Source organism: Typha latifolia, chromosome 1 (assembly GCF_019914945.1).
Source record: "Typha latifolia isolate L0001 chromosome 1, TyphaL0001v2, whole genome shotgun sequence".
Lineage (NCBI taxonomy): Eukaryota > Viridiplantae > Streptophyta > Magnoliopsida > Poales > Typhaceae > Typha > Typha latifolia.
Window position 1 is genome coordinate 21,662,808 of NC_133086.1, and position 20,002 is coordinate 21,682,809.

At 39.8% G+C, this 20,002-nt stretch overlaps 5 protein-coding genes across 7 annotated transcripts; 4 read left to right on the forward strand and 1 right to left on the reverse strand.

The window, feature by feature from the left end:
- Positions 1-340: 340 nt before the first annotated feature.
- LOC140797741 (uncharacterized) lies at positions 341-736 on the forward strand. The gene is made up of 2 exons (XM_073151418.1): positions 341-391; positions 458-736. Exons 1-2 carry the CDS (start codon positions 341-343, stop codon positions 734-736), a joined length of 330 nt encoding a protein of 109 aa, XP_073007519.1.
- A 2,611-nt stretch (positions 737-3,347) lies between these two features.
- Positions 3,348-8,500, forward strand: LOC140791151 (uncharacterized). 3 transcript variants are annotated; one of them, XR_012109533.1, is made up of 8 exons: positions 3,350-3,631; positions 4,308-4,466; positions 4,552-4,618; positions 4,710-4,790; positions 4,901-5,019; positions 6,807-6,886; positions 7,273-8,110; positions 8,232-8,452. XR_012109533.1 is itself a non-coding variant. In XM_073141574.1 (7 exons), exons 1-7 carry the CDS (start codon positions 3,456-3,458, stop codon positions 8,022-8,024), a joined length of 1,407 nt encoding a protein of 468 aa, XP_072997675.1. In that variant the 5' UTR covers positions 3,348-3,455; the 3' UTR covers positions 8,025-8,500. The 3 variants fall into 3 exon arrangements, 2 of the variants coding, with proteins under 2 accessions (XP_072997675.1, XP_072997666.1); XM_073141574.1 differs by having other exon boundaries at positions 3,348-3,631; positions 4,928-5,019; positions 7,273-8,500; XM_073141565.1 differs by having other exon boundaries at positions 7,273-8,500.
- A 499-nt stretch (positions 8,501-8,999) lies between these two features.
- Positions 9,000-12,507, forward strand: LOC140791162 (ADP-ribosylation factor-like protein 8c). The gene is made up of 6 exons (XM_073141577.1): positions 9,000-9,193; positions 10,340-10,421; positions 10,507-10,539; positions 10,633-10,754; positions 11,731-11,892; positions 12,026-12,507. The coding sequence occupies exons 1-6, from the start codon at positions 9,156-9,158 to the stop codon at positions 12,141-12,143; spliced, it is 555 nt and encodes a 184-aa protein (XP_072997678.1). The 5' UTR covers positions 9,000-9,155; the 3' UTR covers positions 12,144-12,507.
- A 672-nt stretch (positions 12,508-13,179) lies between these two features.
- Positions 13,180-15,993, forward strand: LOC140791143 (ABC transporter G family member STR-like). The gene is made up of 4 exons (XM_073141553.1): positions 13,180-13,551; positions 13,625-13,804; positions 13,929-14,197; positions 14,294-15,993. Exons 1-4 carry the CDS (start codon positions 13,180-13,182, stop codon positions 15,897-15,899), a joined length of 2,427 nt encoding a protein of 808 aa, XP_072997654.1. The 3' UTR covers positions 15,900-15,993.
- Positions 15,994-16,136: 143 nt separating this feature from the next.
- On the reverse strand, positions 16,137-19,350 carry LOC140796775 (protein TIFY 6b). The gene is made up of 7 exons (XM_073149888.1): positions 19,013-19,350; positions 18,113-18,297; positions 17,719-18,011; positions 17,540-17,630; positions 17,107-17,461; positions 16,839-16,896; positions 16,137-16,628 (listed from the first exon to the last, which is right to left on the reverse strand). Exons 1-7 carry the CDS (start codon positions 19,095-19,097, stop codon positions 16,433-16,435), a joined length of 1,263 nt encoding a protein of 420 aa, XP_073005989.1. The 5' UTR covers positions 19,098-19,350; the 3' UTR covers positions 16,137-16,432.
- Positions 19,351-20,002: the final 652 nt, after the last annotated feature.

The window sequence follows — 20,002 nt, forward strand, 5'->3', positions numbered from 1 at the left end:
CAGGTTAGAATAGCTTAAACTAGTCAGGCTTTGGATGAGCGATTGGGTTATCCAGCCCTTGTTTATATAGACTAATGCCAGATCTGAATATGGAAATATCCACGTTAAGTTTTCCTTAATTTTTCGTGTTGTTAGTTATCCGTAGTTATGGAAAGCATAGCTTTCCATAATTTAGTAGTCTTATCGGATCGGAAATTGAACTCGGGCTAGTAGTAGTATTATCGGATCCGGGGTTTTAATTAAGTACCATCCAAAACCCGTTTCCGCTTCAACTAACCAAACCCGATTTCACGAATCTTCTGTTCTTCTTTGCCACTTCTCTTCTCCTCTTCTCTTCGCCATGAACGCAATCGCTTCCGCGAAGCCACCGATGCCTCCATCAACCAAAACGGTAGGCTTTTTCTCCTCTTCCCTTTCTCCAATCGTAACTTGGATATTAATTTGGGTACTTTTTCAGGTGCGCGTGGTGATAAAGGGGCGGGTGCAGGGGGTGTTCTTCCGGGATTGGACGGTCCAGAACGCGCGGGAGCTGGGGATCAACGGCTGGGTGCGTAATCGGAGGGATGGGTCCGTCGAGGCCGTCTTCTCCGGCGAGTCCGACGCCGTCAACGAGATGGTCGAGAGGAGGTGCCGCCTGGGGCCCCCCGCCGCCGCCGTCACCGCCGTCAACGCTTTCCCTTCCGATGAAGCCGTCGTCGAACCCCGACAAGGTTTCCAATGCAAACCCACTGTCTGATTTTTATTAAGTACTAGGAGTTTTTGTTGATATGGAATGTATAGTTCAATGTGGATGATGCCTATAGATCGAACTTCCTGTAGTTGTTTTGATGAAAAAAAATTGTTGTAGTAATTTTACGAGCTGTAAGCGTTACAAGATTCCTATCCATGATCTCGTTGTATGTTTTATTACCTCCTTTGATTTAAGTAGTAGTATTGGTGTTTATGATGTTGCATATAACTTTTGTTTTCATTGGGCGGTCGACCAGCTTAAATGTGAGATTCTTAGACTATAATCTATTTTGGTAGTTGGAATCTATTTTGTTTAGTAGAATGTGTGCTACTATTGTCAGTTTGTTCAAGAACTTGTGCCCTCAAGTATTTAAAGACGTCACTATTTGACGGGTTAGATTCGGGTAACAGTGCGTGAAGGTGCTGAAATTATCCGTGAAGCTTGCAAATGGAATCCTGAACTATCCGCTGCTTGTGAAGTATGGAAAGAGATCAAATTCGACTTCGACCCGGTAGATAAGCTAGATAAATAGAAATAGAAAGATAAAAAATAAGTATTTTAACATTGTAATATTTGCATGTTTTTTTTTAATCTACTTGCTTAATTACTATATTTCCTTAGAGTGATTGTTAAAATTTTGGTTAAAGTATGTGCTATCTGGAATTTGATGTTTGGTGTATATGCCCCCATTACTTCTGAGACATCTGATTGCTAATGTTCTTGGTCACTGTTGGTAACTTGGTATGATAAGGAAATAATGAGCTAGTAGTATGTGAACTTTTTCTTGTTGGTCAATTTGGTTCTATGTTGCATGGAAAAGGATCTGGTATAAGGTTGGTTATGAAGTGATTATACTCAAAAGTATGGGGGTCAAACCAGAGGTTATGTTGTCGATATTATGACCGAGGAGAGTTATTCACTTGCCTGTGAACAGCTGGTTGAAGTAATTGTTCTGTGGAAGGGGGTTGGTTGTGGCGGCCGGGTGTATATTGTTGCATGTCCAAACAGTGTTAATCAGGGAAAGGAAAACAAGGATTGATAAGCAGATTCACTGGTCAATCTTGTTGAGGTGTCAAGTGGTAAATGAGGTCAGAGTGGGGTGGGGAGGAGGGGAGGGGGGTATCTATGGATAGGGTGCTAGTATCAAAACTAAGACCCTGAATGGTTGGCTTATGGAAGCGATAAAGGATCAAGCAAGCTTCCTCAGTTTCCTTACCTTCTTGGAGCAAAAGGGAACGGCAGAAGATAAGGAAGAAAAGAATGCATGAGAGAGAGACATTTCGTGAGAGTTACAGTGATCTCTGAAGAAACTAAATGATTTGTTACTGCTAAAGTTGATTGATACAGTTTCGACTTCTTGTTGTTTCTTTCTGTGTTTCTTCTAATGTCAGAAGCTCATATTTCTTTGCACTCTTTTCTTCTTGAGATCAGTGATTATATTGTCCTCTCTTGAAGCAAGAACTTACAAACTCATTCTTGAGACCAGTGATTTAGTTATTATATGTTCATTCATGGCTTTGCATTAATATTCATGTAAACGGCTTACATAATTCTGAGATTGTTTTTTTGCCTTGTCATGGTGAAAACTCCAGGTTCTTTGTCTCCAGGTAACAATGCACAAAGTAGTTCTCGTTGTATTGCTAAATTATATACAGTCATGCATGATTTCAGTTTATTCTTCAGCTTATTCTCCATTCTATAATGTATTGCAATTCACAAGGGGCATGAACTTTTTATGCATGGGATGGGAGGGATCTATCCAAAGTGTATGATGCCAGACTATAAGTTTGACCCATATTGAACTAACTTGTGTTCTATTTATTGTGATACTTGATCTTGTACTGTAAATTTGATAATTCTTGGACCTTTCCTTCAATGTTAGCACTTTTAACTTGATGATATGTATTTGGCTTAAATTTTTTTAATGTATTTTACCATCTACTTTATCTATTTCTGTTGGTTTTTTTAAAATCTCTGGAGGATATTTTATCTGTTTACTTATCGGAGCTTCTCAAGTATGCTCTTTCAAGAGTTACAAATAATTTCCCTACTCTATTCGTGCATAGATCACGTACGACCACCTTAACGTGCAGTTATTTATTAAGGTTGGTGTGCGACAGTGCGAATCTAAACAGGCTCAAATGTGCGTATACCGTAATACTGGCACAATATATCGTAACACACACTAGCAGGAAGGAATTAACCATTTGAGAAGTTAAATCTTATTAAACTCACAATTTATGATTATTATTTTATAGATCATAAGCTTATAGCTTAATTATTAAGCAAAACAAAAAAGACTAGCTCATGAACTAATTCTTATAATAAAAAAATAATTAAATATTAATTTGATATTCATTGATAGTGATAAATATATGATGAAATATAATGGAGAGAAAAACTATCAATAGACACATTATTTAATTATTAAACTAAATACCCTACATATGCCGCCTTATCGGCACTTTCTGTCTCTCACTCTTTTTTAAGTTCAAAAGAAAAGAGAAGAAATGAAAGAAAAATCCTTCTATCATTCAAGTCCCTCGAGAGCATTAAGCAGCAAATGTTAAAAAAGAAAAAGAAAGAGAAAGAAAAGGAATCCATAGAGAGGCGGACACGTCCCCTCTTCTTCTTCTTCTTCCCCCATTCTCCCATATAAAACCCTTTGTGCCCACATTTTTATCATACTTAAAAGCTTCTTGGTAATGGTACTACTACTACAACCATGTCTGCTTCCGGGAGTAGCAGTCGAAAGCGAGCGAGAGAGATGGGGTTGGACGAGAACGAGTTGTTGGATCCGCACCCGGACATCCACGCCCTCTTCTGCCATTACAACTCCGTCTACTTCCATGACTCACTCGGCTCCTGCGTGGTTCAGTGGAGTTCTCCTCGCATGACCAGGTCTCCATCCCTCTCTTCCTCCTCCATTCCAAGAATAAGCAATGAGTCTGGTTGGCGATTACTCTGTGTTATGCTGTAGACCAAAACACGAAATTGGTATGTGGGTTTGCCCAGATTTGTTGTTTGGTTTTTGTTGGCGGCAAGTTTCAAGTGGTACCCATGTTGGTAACGTCATCTTCGTTTTGTAATCTACGAATAAGAAATGGGTTTTTACGATTTCTGAGTGTTTTATAGACGAAAACATGAAGTTGGTCCTTATCTTTGGAGAGGTTCGGTGGATGGTTTTTCTATTGAAGTTAAGAATGCTATTTTGTGTTTATTTTTTCGAATATGCTTATCTGTGATGGTTTGAAGAACGAGCGTAAATGTTTGAGATTATTTAACCAAATAAGGAGAAGGAAGGCTATAGATAAGATGGATAAAGGTGAATAAAAAGCAAATCGTAAATCATTTTGGTCTGGACTCTGGCATTATGAAATGGATCGTGCTTGTGATTAGTTTGTAGCGTATCCTGCTCTCAAGATTGTCGGTCAGGAACCTAGTGTGATTAGATGTTCTTGCTATTGTCACATTGGCGCTGATTGTGTTCGTGATCTTTGTCTACTCACAGGGATCCCACAGTAGGTTCACATTTCTTATCAACCAATACATAAAATCTTATTTTGATGTGATGCAGCTGTGCTGGAACATGTCGTTATCTTCGAGGAGGTGGCTGTGCAATACACCTTTCAGAGCCTCTACTGAAATTTCGTCCAACAGCTGATCTTAAAAACACCTTGTTGCATGAGATGATTCATGCATTCTTATTTATTACCAAAAAGAAAAGGGACCACAGGTAGTATGCTGTTTTTATGTGAATTTTGAATAGTAGATTTACACTTCTTTGTTCTTCAACTCAAATTCCTTTGGTATATATGCAGTGATCATGGGCCCAATTTTCAGACTCTCATGAATGCTATTAACTTCAGCTCAGTAACTGATCACCAGGTTCAACATAATGATAGCTTCGGAGGGCTATATTAAATTTACTAGTTTTGGTTTTATAGATGTTATACTAATTGGTTGGTTATTCACTTAGAGACCATCCGGTGGGTACAATATCACAATCTACCATGACTTTCACGAGGAAGTTGACAGCTACAGAGTTCATCATTGGATTGTTAGTATAACTTTCATTATGTTAATTCCATAAAATATTTCTTACTTTTGGTCTGAGAATGCTTATCTGTTCATTACTCTTCTATAGTCAATTTTCTAAGTTGTGTACAGTGTGAATCCTGTGGTGATCTAATCAAGAGAGCCATGAACAGAAAACCATCAGCCAGTGACTGCATTCAAAACATGGGGCACATTAGAGCTTGTGGCAATTTCTCCTGCCATTGGCACAGGTAAGAATATTACAATCACTGGTATTTGATTGGAGATTGCTTCATTGAATTCATTCTTTATGGTACAATTGGATGGATGAAAATGAGAAACAATATATACTCAAATAAATTCTTGGGAACATCTTCTAACTGTGATTGAAACTTGGAGTTAGTCATAAATATCTATCTAGGAAGGTATAGAAGTATTTAATTCTCCCTATAAAAATATTGAGTTTTCAATTTATGGATTAGAGGCTGATGTTTTGTTATTTGATATTTATTAACTTTAGTGAATGAATAATGGTTACTAATAGACAATGTTTTATATAGATTCTATGGCTAGGGGTGTAATCGAGTCAAGCTTGATCAAGCCTGGCTTTTATCAAGCTTGAATTAAAATTAATTTCAAGCTTATATTTGTGATTAAGCTTGAATTGAAATAATTTCAATTCGAGCTAATTTTAAGCTCGAGCATAAACGAGCCGACCAATAAATAATTTCAAGCCTTAATCAATTCAAACCAAATTCCGAGTCTGATTTAAGCTTGAATCAAGCTTAAAATAAGGCTTAATTAAAAAATATAAACTAATAGAATTAAAATTTAGAACTAAACTCTATAAGATTAGGGTGCATAACAATCCACTTAAGTAAATTTTAGAATATAATAGAATATAGAAAATATTACTCATATTATATATATATATATATATATTATAATTATTTTGAGCCTTATTGAGCTTATTTGATCGAGCCAGCTCATGATTAAGCTTGGTTTGAAATCATTTTTCAGCCTATTTTGAAGATCAAGCTTGGTTCAACTTATTTTCGAGCCGAGCTTAATCGAGTCTTATCGAGCCAAGCTCAAGCGGGCTTGATTATTTTGATAACCCTATCTATGGCAACTATATATGTTGTTTTCCTTGATCTTCATTGGGTGATACAACTAAAGGTTGGGGACAGAATAATGAACAACTGATGTGGTAAAAGATGAGTTGTTATATAAGCTCTCTTATCCTTCAAAGATGCAGAAAACATCGGTTTCTATGCTTATTCATTTGTTTCATTTAGAATCTGGAAAATGGTGTCCATCAAGGCTAATCGACTAAAGCATGATGAGAAAAATGAGGACCAATACAGGGAATTTGCAGAGAAGACTTCAGTGAGGAGGATGTGGAATAATATATCGAGAAGTTGTTACTGCTGATTGATACCAAAGGATTAGTCCTTATCAGAAAGTACAAAACCAAAACAATGTGACACTGCATGAAAATCATCAGAATGTGAAATGATCTCATTAAATCACTATTTCTTTGATACTGGAATATGTCAAGCTGAGAATTATGTTACATTAGATCAACTCATTATAGACTAAGCAGTAACATTCCTAGCTTGTAGAAGTGAAGATTGGAGTCAAGATTAGGACTTCATCCATGTCTGTTTCACTGGGATAGAAAAATAGTTTTACAAAAGTTGACATCCTCTTGTTTGCAACATAGAGTGTCCTTGCTCTTAAGAAATTTATGGTATACACTATTTTCTAGCTTGAAGAAACTTACTAGGATTGCTAACCTTTTCAAGAAGTCAACTGACTTACATTTATGCTGCAGGTCTTGTAAAAACACCATCGGTGACTCTAGTTTCCAAATCATTTGCTCCTACAGCATTTTTGTTCATCCTCATGAATATAAATATATTCTCTTAATATGCATCATATACTTCTCAACCTATTTGCTAGTGCTAAGGTAGTATTCCTACTGCAGTGTTTTATATTCCATATTAGTTAAATGTGCTTCATCTTCTTTCTGCAGGCACAGGATATCATGCAATGGTAGTTACGCAAAGATAGCAGAACCACCTGGGTACAGGGACAAGAGACGAGATCCGAAAGGTCGGAATTCAATCTCAATTATAAGAGTTCATCATGTGGCTGTTTTTCTGCTCTAAAATTTTAATATAGCTGCTTCAAGCTTCAATAAAATGATGGGCAGCATTTAGCTGAAGTTTTATACGCCTTCTCCCGAATTTGGCTATATCTTAGACTATTCTTTTTGAGGAAAAAATTCTTGATGAGATTCCTTTCACTGATGTATCATGATTTGCTTAGAGAGATGACTGATTATTTGTGTTTCTAAAATGTTAGGGGATGACATTTTCTATTTTGAAGTCTCATAATAGGAATCTGTTGCATATAATCGAATTATGAATTCCTCAGTCACTAGGTTTCTCTGATTCTTTGAAGCATTTTTCTTTCAAACTTGTATCATTATTTTTCAGGTACCCAAAAGCTTATTGACAGCAAGTCGAAAAAGTCAAATGTAGCTGTACTGGGTCAACGAGGTTCACATAGCTCAAAAGGAATGAAGGATAAATCTGATTTCCCAAGGTCAAATGCAATAACAAAATTCTTTCGTGTTGAGGGAGACTCTAAAGCAAACTTAGATAGCCATCTTTCCTCAAAGAGTGTTGTTGTATATGGAAGGTTAAAGGGCACTGCATTGAAGAGTAAAACTCCATCTGTGGCTCTAGAAACAGAGAAGCAAGTCAAACCACTGAAATCTGAGAAGCGAAAGCGTGGTTCCACATCTATCAAAAAATCTCCTCGAGGGTTGAATGAGTTCACAGTGATTAGTGAATGGCTAGAATATTATGCAGATGAAGAAATGGATGAAGACATAGAACCTCTGATCAATAAGAGAACCGAGAGAAGGAAAAAACACAAAATGCTGAAAAGTCCAATTGCAAGATCCCTAGAGGCTGAGGATGTCCGGATCACTTTCCTTGGTCATCCAAGTAGTTTCAGAAAAGGTGCTGGGAGGTCCTCCCCTTTGTATCACAAAAACAGTGAGCTAAGAGCTCCCAAGTATCTAGCCGTGGAGCATGTTTCTTCTATTAATCGCACGGATAGTACCACTGCAGATACTTCAGATCAATCTGCCTCTCTCCAGCTTGTGAGTTTGTCAGCTGCCCTGCCCACGAATTCACCGATCCAGGATAATGTAGTAAACATCTCAGATGATTCCAGTTAGCTGTGTTTTTGATGCATCACCTATGAATTTGACGTTCCAACAATCAGTAGCTGCTCAGAAAATTTCACAGCTGTTTTTTACCTTTGGTAAGCTACAGGTTTTGATGTAGTTTCAGATGACTAAGCGCCACAGTTTCAGTATCCAGCTGAGGTGATTACTAGAATAGTAAATCCTGTTCTAATATTTTTCACTGTGCCTAATATGAAGAATATATTGAAGTCTGACCGAGTTTTGTGAAGAAAAGCATACAGATTAGTTGGAAGTACAAGGAAGATGCTCATACAAGGATGAACACAATATAGAGATACGTGTGCAAACTTTTCCATTTACCTGTAGGATAATTTTGTGCATATTTCGTGAGCAGTGCTCGATGAATTATATAGTGTTTACAATTTACACTTCAAAGTTGTGCAGATCTTTTGCAGTCAGTATCATGTTTCTAATTCTTGTTTAAAAATGACAATCTTTACTTGAAACTAACTAGCATTTAGTTTACAGATTTCTTGGTATTATATGCATAGCTTACCGGGCAGTCTAATTCTGATCCTATTTAAGCTTTTTTTCCTTTCCTTTTTTGGGTAAGAAAGGTATAGTTTATAAATGTCAACTAAACATTTCTCTATATAATAAGGAAACAAGACCAGGTGGATTCATATCCATCAAACATAAGTGAAAATTTGTTCCCGAACTAGTTAACAATGGAAAATAGAGGGTTAAAAAAGGTCCAAAATAGTGTGTTCGAGTTGCCATGGAATAGGAGCTCAGTGGCAAAAAATGTCGATGAGATTTTTTAGTCAGATTTATGGATGTACTGATTCAACTGCGGAGGAATTAAAGTTGATTTTCTTATCTGTTATTAAGAAAAATAAAGCTCTTAATTAAGCGCCGTCTTATAGCACATAAATGCGAAAAATATAAGGTGTGAAATGCAACTTTTGTCGCTCACTTTATTTAACCCCAAAGGGGAAAATGACAACGGCTAACCCTTCCGTCTTCCTCTGTTTCTCCTCTCTGTCTCGCTCTGTCGTCTTGCGCCTCTTTCTCTCTCTTCCTCCTCCACTGAACTAATTAGCTGTTCTTTTCTTCTTCCGAGAGATCTAGAAGCTAGGGTTCCTGCTTCTCTCGATCGGGATGGGGCTTTGGGATTCTCTCCTTAATTGGCTTCGAAGGTACTTCCCTTGCTTGCGTCACACTCCAAGATATGTCATGGTTTCGTTAACTAACCAGGGTTTTCGATATTTTGGATCTCTCCCGATTCGACGCGTGCAACACTGCTAGGATCTTATGTTATTCTATTGCAAGTATTTTTGATCGATTTATAACAGTAAAAATCCTTTTTTTTTGTGTGTGGTCAGTGTACTGTTTGAGATGTTAACGTAAGAGTAAGGGAGTAGTGTATCAGAATCATTTGGTTTGATGTCAGTAGCTTAATACAGGAACAAGATCCATATAACCAACCCCAAATTGTTGGGACTCAAATGCTCGTCTCCTGTTCTCTTTCCTGAAACTTAGAAAATTGCAGAGAGAGGGAGAGATACGACTGTGCGATCTATTCAGATTTGCAAAATGTTGAAAGAAAAAACTAGTTTGGGTAAGAAGAAGTGGTAGCTGTATCATATAGTCTATGTTCATAGATGAGTCCTCCGCATTCTCTATTACACATCTTTACTTGGTGCTTAGTGATTCGCCACAGTTTGCGGACACCACAGGATTTTTTTTTTAATCCAGGTTAGATAATCAACAGTTTGGCTGTATACCAAGGCACTGAAAATTCTGAGATACATTGCTAGCGGATCTGAGATATCAGTTAAAGCTAGTACCTTCCAGATCTACACTTTGATATGTTTGGCTTTTTTATGACATGATGTGCTTGGAGGAATCTTACGTCAACATAAATTCACATTATCTTGGACCTTATTATCTAGCAATATCAAATGAAGAACACCTGCATAAGATTATTTTGGTACTCTCTTAGTTCTACCAGATTTAAGCATGTTAGTTGTAGTGGGCTCATTTCTTTTTGCAACCTGCTGTAGTATTACCCAACTGGATCTCTGACCAAGGCATTGTGAACTTTTCTTTTATAGAAAAGGTTTTATTCAGTAGAAAAATTGTGAACAAATGTGCGAGAGTTTGGAAAATTAATGGCTGTTATGAAGAATATTTCTATATGTAGGTATTTCATGTATGTGTACGGTAATTTACCCAATATATCTTTGTTGTATTGTATCTCTTGAGTTAATCTATATTACATCATTACTGTTCAAGTTTCACGGTCAGAAGATTTTCCCTAATTTTAAAATCTTGTACTGCAGTTTGTTTTTTAAACAGGAAATGGAACTCTCCCTAATTGGCCTTCAGAATGCTGGAAAAACTTCTCTGGTCAATGCAATTGCGGTGAGTAGTTCTCATGCTTCTTACTTTTTCTTTCCTTGAATTTCATAAGTCTGCTGGTTCTCATTGATGCTTTTACTCTTTTCAGACTGGTGGGTACAGTGAGGACATGATTCCAACTGTATGTAACCTCTTTACATATCCTATGCTGTTATGTATATGACTTTATATCTTTCTAAGCCCTGCACTAACACCATCTACCCATGAAATCTAGGTCGGTTTTAATATGCGTAAAGTTACTAAAGGAAATGTAACCATAAAACTTTGGGACCTTGGAGGACAGAGGAGATTCCGCACCATGTGGGAGCGTTACTGTCGTGGAGTTTCTGCAATCCTGTAATTTTTTTTCCTACTTAATCAACTTTTCTTGACAAGATCTTGATTAGCTTTCTTTAAAGAGAAGAGCAAGAACAGCCGTTGAATATGTAAGCTAAGTTTAGCAAAGTGCATGATCAGTTGGTTGGTAGATTAAGTTTGACTTTGGTTCATATTTCTTATGCTTCCAAAATGATGCATGCATTCCTGGAGTCGTTTGTTGTCTGCCATGTTCTTGCAGTAGGACAACAACCCAAATAGAATCTGAAATCGTGACCCAGAAGTTTTGCACAAAAAAGTTATCTCATGAGAAGTAGTGTTGCTGGATTATTAGATGGCGGCAGGTTTCGAAATCTCAAGACTGAATCCAAAAAGGAGGCAGTATATGTAGCAGTTATAAATGTAAAGGATAAGTTGTAGGTGTCTTTTCCTTTTTATTTTTTTGGTTTCAAATATTTCCTTTCATGCTTTAAGAAACATTAGCACACATCTCATATGCTTGAAGATTTATAAAATTATGTGTCCATTAGATGGACTTTTGGCTTAGTTACTAAAGTTATTGTGTAGAAGTTTGTTCCTAATGCTCTTATACAAGGTGTCAAGGACAATGTCTATGTTAGATATTGTACTATTTGTTTAATGTGTTTCCTTTCCTATTACCCCAAAGCCTTCTTTTTCAAATTGAGATAATGTTTGTACACTATGCTAGTGCAAGACGAAATAAGTAGTCTGTCCTACAGTAGGATGTTAAGTTGTGCATATATGCAACTGCAAAGCTAGGGCTGGAGAATCCTTCCTTGCATTCTATTTTCATACTATAACGAACTAAATTAAGCCTATGAGGAGATGTTCTCAGTTTGTTCCTGTTCATCCGTGAATCTGGTTTGATAGTCAATTGTATCTCTGAATATTGCTTTTTCTATGGTGACCTTTTTGTAAATGTTTATGTCTGGTTTCCGATATCCAGAGCCATCATAATAATTTTGAATTTTGGCAGATACGTTGTAGATGCTGCTGACAGAGATAGTGTACCTATATCCAAAAGTGAGCTGCATGACCTGCTGACAAAACCATCCTTGAGTGGGATTCCTTTGCTAGTCCTTGGAAATAAGATTGACAAATCAGAAGCTCTTACCAAGCAGGCCTTAGTCGATCAGCTGTGAGTTCAATTACAATCTTTACCTTAGTAATTCTCCCACTTGAAATAAAGAAATTTATAGCTTGATCTATTTTGATTCTGTGTTTTAACCATTGATTCTAAAATTACCTATTTTCTTATGATTTGAATACAGAGGTTTGGAGCATATTGAGGACAGGGAGGTTTGCTGTTACATGATATCATGCAAGGATTCCATCAACATAGATATTGTCATTGACTGGCTTATCAAGCACTCTAGAACTGCAAAATAACCGACTTATCATCTCGCCCTTGGTTGTTGCACTACATGCCGGAGAACTAAGATGAATGCGGTTTCAGTCTCATCAGGACCGTAGGATTTAAGAAAATAAACGAATTTGTTGTATCCATTGGGAGATTGATAAGAGTGGTTACTTTGCATATGCATGGGAGCTGGGGATCATCATCTTGAATCTTGTATGAGTATGTGTACAGACTTACAGTCCAGTTATTTGAATTTGTACTGCAAAGATCCCTTTATTCTTAGACGTTGGACTCGCCACTTTAAAATTTGATGGACATAATATCTCCTTTGTTATGGCGGAAAGGTATTTCTGAGATAAATGAGCAATTTGCCAGAGCGAATTTGAGCAATAACCTGTTCTAAATGGGTCATAAAGTTTTCTGGAGGAGTGCATAGTAAATATTACATGAAGCATGGGGAAGAATTTCTTATTTATGAGAAAATTTGGTACTTGTTGAACTTTTAGAGTAAGTTGTTTTCCACACAGGCTGAGGATTGCTTTCCAAATGTTCCATCAAATTCCAAGTAGAAATATCTTCTCTGGGAGGAAGAAACGACGCTTAGAGTTCTCGTTCATTTGGTTCTACAGTTCTTCCAGGCGATCCACAATTTGCGGTGATATTGCGAGTTTCGACATTGAGTTGAGTGCTTTATTCTCTCCAATCACCTGGAGAGGATTCGAGTCTTAACTTCTTCCAGTATAAGAGGTACTGTTATTATGTTTCTTTATTTTATGAATAGAATCTTTCATTCTCTCCCAGAAGTTTATATATTGTTTACCAAGAAGAGCCTTGGTTATTGGATATCCTGGAGCAGGGCCTGTCGCACTCTTTCTCAATTTCAACGCCAGAGCTAACACCAAATCTCTCCTGAACTACCAAAGTTGAATCAACGTCAACTCCAAAGAACATGGCCTTTAGGTACTTCCATCTTACCACCACCCATCAAATAAATCGCCTTCATTTCCCTCTCTTTAAGTCCAACAGCGTCGCAACTCCAAGTGAACTCCCAAGGCAGCAAAGGCAATGGCCGCCTGGAGGACGTCGGAGGTTCAGCTTCGAGGTGCCGACACGAAGAGAAGCCTCGAGAGCCTTCTCGACCAAAACCTGCCGGTCAACCATCGCACGCCGGTGCCAGTGGAGAAGGTGTTCTACCCTGGCCAAGGCCTAGAGTTCCACAACTTATCATACAGTATATTCAAGAAGCAGAAGAAAGACGGTGCCACAGTCAAGAAGGAGGTCTACCTTCTTAATGACATCTCCGGCCAAGCCCTTCGCGGCCAAGTCACCGCCGTTCTGGGACCTAGCGGGGCCGGGAAGTCCACGTTCCTCGACGCACTGGCCGGCAGGATTGCACAGGGGAGCTTGGAAGGATCTGTGCGCATTGATGGAAGACCGGTAAGTTGGTTAGTTTGTATGTCAGGGTAATACTGAGAAGATATTAAGTTTGCATGGATAAAATTTTGATTAGGTAACAACCAGCTACATGAAGAAGGTATCATCATATGTTATGCAAGATGATCAGCTCTTTCCCATGCTGACGGTGTTTGAGACGTTCATGTTTGCTGCCGAAGTGAGGTTGCCTCCCTCGCTTTCTCGATCCGACAAGCAGCAGAGGGTTTGTGAGCTACTCGACCAGCTGGGTTTGCAGGTAGTTTGATCATCTCAAATTTGTTAAGACTTGAAATCTAAGATGTATACACATGTAGATATTTTCTTTTTTTCCCTCGTAAAATCTTATAGAACGAAGAATTGAACTATGAATCAAACAACAGACAGCTGCTCATACATACATTGGAGATGAAGGGAGGCGAGGTGTATCAGGAGGTGAGCGTCGTCGAGTGTCGATCGGGGTTGACATCATACACAAACCATCTCTGTTGTTCCTTGACGAGCCCACTTCTGGGCTCGATTCTACCAGTGCTCATAGTGTGGTGGAGAAGGTGAAGGATATCGCCAAAGGAGGGAGTGTCGTGCTGATGACGATTCACCAGCCATCCTTTAGAATTCAGATGCTTCTCGACCGAATCATCATTCTCGCAAGGTGATAATTTCAACCAAAAAAGAAAAAAGTTTCACAAATTTAATTTATCATTAGACATGTATAACTTGTGTATAACTTGTGTATGATTCCATTCAGAGGAAGGCTGATCTACCTGGGAAGCCCAACCACCCTCCCGGAGCACCTCGAAGGATTCGGCCGGCCAGTCCCCGACGGCGAGAACAGCATCGAATACCTTCTCGACGTCATCAAAGAGTACGATGAGTCGACTCTCGGCCTGGAGCCATTAGTCCTCTACCAGCGCGACGGCCTGAAGCCGAACCAAGCCGCAAGAACTCCAATCCGGAAGACTCCAAAACCTCTTAAGTCCTCATTCCAGAAATCCGCTCAGTACTCCCGGCAAATTCAGCTCAACAGCAACCAATTCTCCACCGGCGGCAGCGGCAACCCAACGTCCAGTTACCTCGAATCATATGACGATGACCTCGACGACGAGGACCATGAAAACTTCGACAATTCTCTTGAGAGAAAGATTCAGACACCCTCAATGAGCGTGGCCTACAACCCAAGACTAGCCTCCCAATTCTACAAAGACTTCTCCGTATGGCTTTACCACGGCGTAACCGGCACTCCACTTCGCAAGCCCTCTTGGACCCCAGCTCGAACACCTGGCCGCACTCCCGCCAAAACCCCGATTTCAAGTTACTATCCAAGCCACAGCACTACACCTATCATCCGCATGCCTTATCCACCTTCTCCTCTCACTCCAGTCTTTGAACCCCCGGTCGCGGCCTATGACCTCGATATCGAGCCCAAGCCGCTCGATGATCCTCACGACGGGCCCAAGTTTGCGAACCCGTGGCTCCGTGAGGTAGCGGTGCTCTCGTGGCGCACCGCGCTTAACGTGGTCCGCACGCCGGAGTTATTCCTCTCCCGCGAGATCGTCCTCGCGGTCATGGCCGTCGTCCTCTCCACCCTATTTCACCACCTCGGCGGCGAGGACTTCACCACCATAACCCGAATCCTCAACTTCTACATCTTCGCCGTCTGCCTCATCTTCTTCTCCTCCAACGACGCCGTGCCGACGTTCATCCAAGAACGGTTCATCTTTATCCGGGAAACCACGCACAACGCCTACCGCGCGTCGTCCTACGTGATCTCCACCCTCATCGTCTACCTCCCCTTCTTCGCAATCCAGGCCTTCACGTTTGCCATCATAACAAAGCTCATGCTCCATCTCCACGGGAGTTTGCTCTACTTCTGGATCATCCTCTACGCGTCGCTTATAACGACCAACGCCTACGTGATGCTCGTGAGCGCGCTCGTGCCGAGCTACATCACCGGCTACGCCGTCGTGATCGCGACGACGGCGCTGTTCTTCCTCACGTGCGGCTTCTTCCTGAAGAGGAAGCTGATACCGTGGTACTGGAGATGGCTGCATTACATATCGGCGATTAAGTATCCGTTCGAGGCGTTGCTTATGAATGAGTTTGAACGAAGTCGGTGTTTCTTTGGCGACGTGAGTGATCTAACGCCAGGGCCGCTCGGAGATGTCAGTGCTGATCTGCTCCAATCACTGAACACCACGTGTCCGTTGTCGGGGAAGCAAGTGCTCGATACGATGAACATATCCACGGATAGCAGCGTGTGGACTGACGTGGCTATTCTGCTTGCGTGGGGTGTGCTCTATAGGATCTTCTTCTACGTGGTTCTCAGGTTCTACTCCAAGAATGAGAGGAAGTGATCCAGGCTGCTGCTTTCATTTATTCCTTTGTTACACTATTTATAAGAATGTCTATCAATACTAAATAATTGATTTGAATCCGAATTCATTTGAAGCCACTTGTAGTTGTAGGAGTAGGAGTAGCAACATTTAGTAGTCATCATCAAAGGGTAAGCAAGGAAGAATCTAGTCTTAAGAAAGTTGGGATTCTTTGGAGATGTACACATTGAACGGCGTTAACAGACAAACCAACAACCATTTGGTGTAAAGCAACTATCACAAAGTTTAACAGTACCAAACATTACAACTCATCGAATATTATTGTTGCAATACAATACGAAAATGGAGGATACAATTATCATAGCTCAGAGGATAATTCTGTAGTCAATGGCTAAACCATCATAGAGTAATTTACAAAAACAAAAAAAAAAACCCTCTACCGATGAAATACACTATAAAAGCATTGCTAATCTGACATTTTTAAGATCCAGTTGAATGGCGAAGATTTTAGTTTTGGATCAATGATGGGCTATAATGGAATGTATAAACAACATTCAGATCTCCAACCTAGTACTCGGAGACTCTCCGCTGGAGCTGTTATTCCTGAGTTGGTCCAGGCACTGCAACTCATCGCAATTGTTGGATAGAGTGACATCTGTTGATGAAGATTTGCTCGGCATGTTAACATTGTCGAGTCCATTATAATCCAAGGACTTCTTGATGCAGGGATAAGGGGCTACACTGCTCACTCTACAAAGTATTGAGTAACTTAAAAATTAGCTTCTTAGCAACATCGGTTAGGGTAAAGGTGTTCCAGTGTCATAATTAAGAGTAACCTATTACTCTCTATTCTCAAAGTAGCAAGACATTATAACACAAGGAAAAGAATTCTGTAGCTCATCAAATAAAAGCACATAATGTTAAGGGAAGTTTTCATCAAGTGGAAAATAAAGCGTTTACCTTTCTTTTCGTTTCTCAAAGAATCTTGCCAGGGATGCCTTCCGAGCCTGAGGTACAGCTGCAATTATCAACCCATTACCATTCAATCAGGTTACTTACATTAAGGAATCCAACCCAAATATATATATATATATATATATATTGTATTACACTACGGCGTCATTGCGCTCCAAGTTCCAAGAGATTCCATTTCCACCTTCATAGATTTCCAGGATAACTATTGACAGAACATAACATAATAATTTCAAAGTTATATCTCAACAAATACCTCTTGGCATGATAATTGCAGCAGTTGTAGCACTTAATGGCGCAGGAAGAGTTGGAGGCTCTTGCTGGCTTGCGGGTGAGAATGGACCTGCTGACTTAGCCCCTGCAGAATCATTATTGGAGCTAGAAGCACTCCTGCAGAGACTTCCTGATTGCGAGGGAACTGACAGTGGACTCGAAAGGCCTGAAGAAGGTAGTGCGACATCATTTTTTCTCAGGATTGCTGTCTGCTTTGCATTTAACCCATGAGAATCTGGCAACATTGCTGGAGACGTCATTGGTGGATCAGATCTTGTACTCCCAGCAGTCAAAGTTGTATTGGATGCCTTGCTTGCCAGTAACATAATTTCTTGGGCCTATAAAAGAAATTGTGATCAGCATACATCTTCATATCTATACATCATCCTCTCTTGCAAGTCGTCAAAATCTCATACCTGATCCAGGGAGACATTGTCAAATATATTTACAGCACCGGCATAAAATATTGTCAGCTGTGCCGTCGAGGGAGAGGGCTTCATCACATGCCTTCACAAAGGGTTTAGATTACATGAATACCAGACTTATCCTCTTACTGATCAAAGAGTTTACTGAACCTAACTCATTAGAGTGTTACCTTGAAGCAAAGGCTCCAAGCACAGAACCTGTAACAGGCATGTTTAAAGCAATTCCTCCACCAAAATGTTGTTGCTTTAAAGATGAAATTGAGGTACTGCAAGGAATTGGAGCACTTTGGACCTTGAAGAATGGGCTGCCAGAGGCTACAGGGAAAGCATGATGTGAGGCCATTGGAAACATTCGACCCCCGTTCACACGGTGAGCAGAAACGCTATACGAATTGGCACTTTGAGGCTGATAAGTATGCACGCCATTTTGTTGGACGCCTTGACCATTGAGGCTAAATGATCTCTGCAAGCTCAAGAGATAAGTAATTTGTTAGTTTCATTTCTTAATGAAAAATGGTTAAAAAATGGTCTGGGCCAGTTGCCCACTTCTGTAAAGTTGCAGACCTCTGGAGCTAATACAGAGGACATCTGGTTGGCTTCAAAGGCATCCACACTTGATATATGTTGAAATCCTGATACGATCCTTTTCGGTGTCTCTTCTTGCACTTTCTTAAAGGACATGAATGGCTGCAAAGGATTGACCTTGCTCGACAAAGGCCACTGCATGGCCGAAGGACCTCCATAGAAGGCTGAAGAGCAAAGACCAAAATTTTCCTCAAAAACCAAAATTTTCATAATTTATGAGCCATCACAAGATGAAAAAATACCATGAATCGATAACGAACATAAAGTTTCAGTCTTATGCAAATATATCAGATGGTACAATAGTACATGCACCGCTAATACAATGATTACAGTCTTCTGTGAGAAAAAGTTTGCTCTTTTCCATTTCAAATTTTGATCATGGGTTCATAGATTTTGACTACAAGTTGCTTAAGATACATTTACATGAACCACAACTACATCAGAATTAATAAGATACATTTACATGAACCACAACTACATCAAAATTAAGAGTGGCACAATATTAATCTTCTCAAAGCATCACAAACAAATGCAAAAGAAATCAATTAATAAGTAAGTTAGTGAGCTAACAGCCAGCAAACATTCAAGGTAAATATCAAATATTTCTAGATAAAAGACAATTAATGTACACTGAGAACCACGAGAACATATCCCAGTGCAACTTTATGGAATAAAAGGAAAAAAAAAAACCATATGAGATAAACCAAAAAGAACCGTCCAAATCATCAGAAATTAATCAAAGAAGCAATCTTGGTTAAAGAGCCCCCCAAATTTTACCACTAACTCGAACAATACAACAAATGAAGAAAATTAATCAGCAATATAACATTTTTTGCAAAAAAATAAAAATAAAAAGAAGAAAAAAGCAATCAAACATACCTGCATCCCGACGACTTCCTCTGCCATCATCCTTCACCAGCTCCCCCGATACCTTGCCATCTAATCCTAAAAAGTCCCTCTCCATCCTCAATATATTAACTCTCCCTACTCCAAAGGCTTAATCCCCTTCCCAAAAAGCCCCTATTCCCCTTGAAAACTATTCTTCCCAAAATACCAACCTTAGCCTCAAAGGTTTTCCTCTCCTCCCCTGTTCTCCCTTGCTCTCCTCCCTAACCCTACTCGCTCTTCTCTCTTTCACGAAAAATAAAACCCAAACCGAACCCACTGCTCTCTTTCGCTCCAACTCGTCGAAATAGAACAAGCACAAGGGAAGAAGAAAAGAACTTGTTTCCAACCAGCGGCTATTATAGGCTCCTCGGGATGGGGCCCACCGGAGTCAGATTTTGGGCCGTCGGATTAAGCGGGACCAGAGCCAAGCACATGACGATTAACCGGCTGGTTCGGTCACCCCACACGTGGGGGTTAAAGGAGATTCCCCGCTCGCGCTCGCCCCGCAGCTATCCGGCGGACCCGCACACGAGACCACTGGACTCGCGGGTCCCATGCCCTTGTGCATTGACACGTGGTCCTACACAGCTGGCGATTACATCCTGAGCACGACCGGCGATTTAATTTTAAGACGTACCAGGTTTGTTTGACCACCAGATCGGCGTGTGCACAGTTTACGATGGGCTTCACGGTTTTTATCTCTGGGGAATTAATTTTAATTAATTAATTATGGGGTGAGGATTAAGGCGATGGGGTTTAATTAATTAAGCTGTTAATGGAGGCAGGGAGGTGGCGTAGGATTCGCGTTTTGGCCCGCTTGGACTCTCTTTTTAAAGTCTATCCAGCTTAAATCTAGATTTCTTTTCTTTGATTATTGAATCACAATTTCTTAGTCCTGCATGGAATGGAGGAAAAAAAATAGTAAGACGTGAATAAGGAATCTAGCTATCACGTACTCAGTTAGTTTAAACTACATCTAGC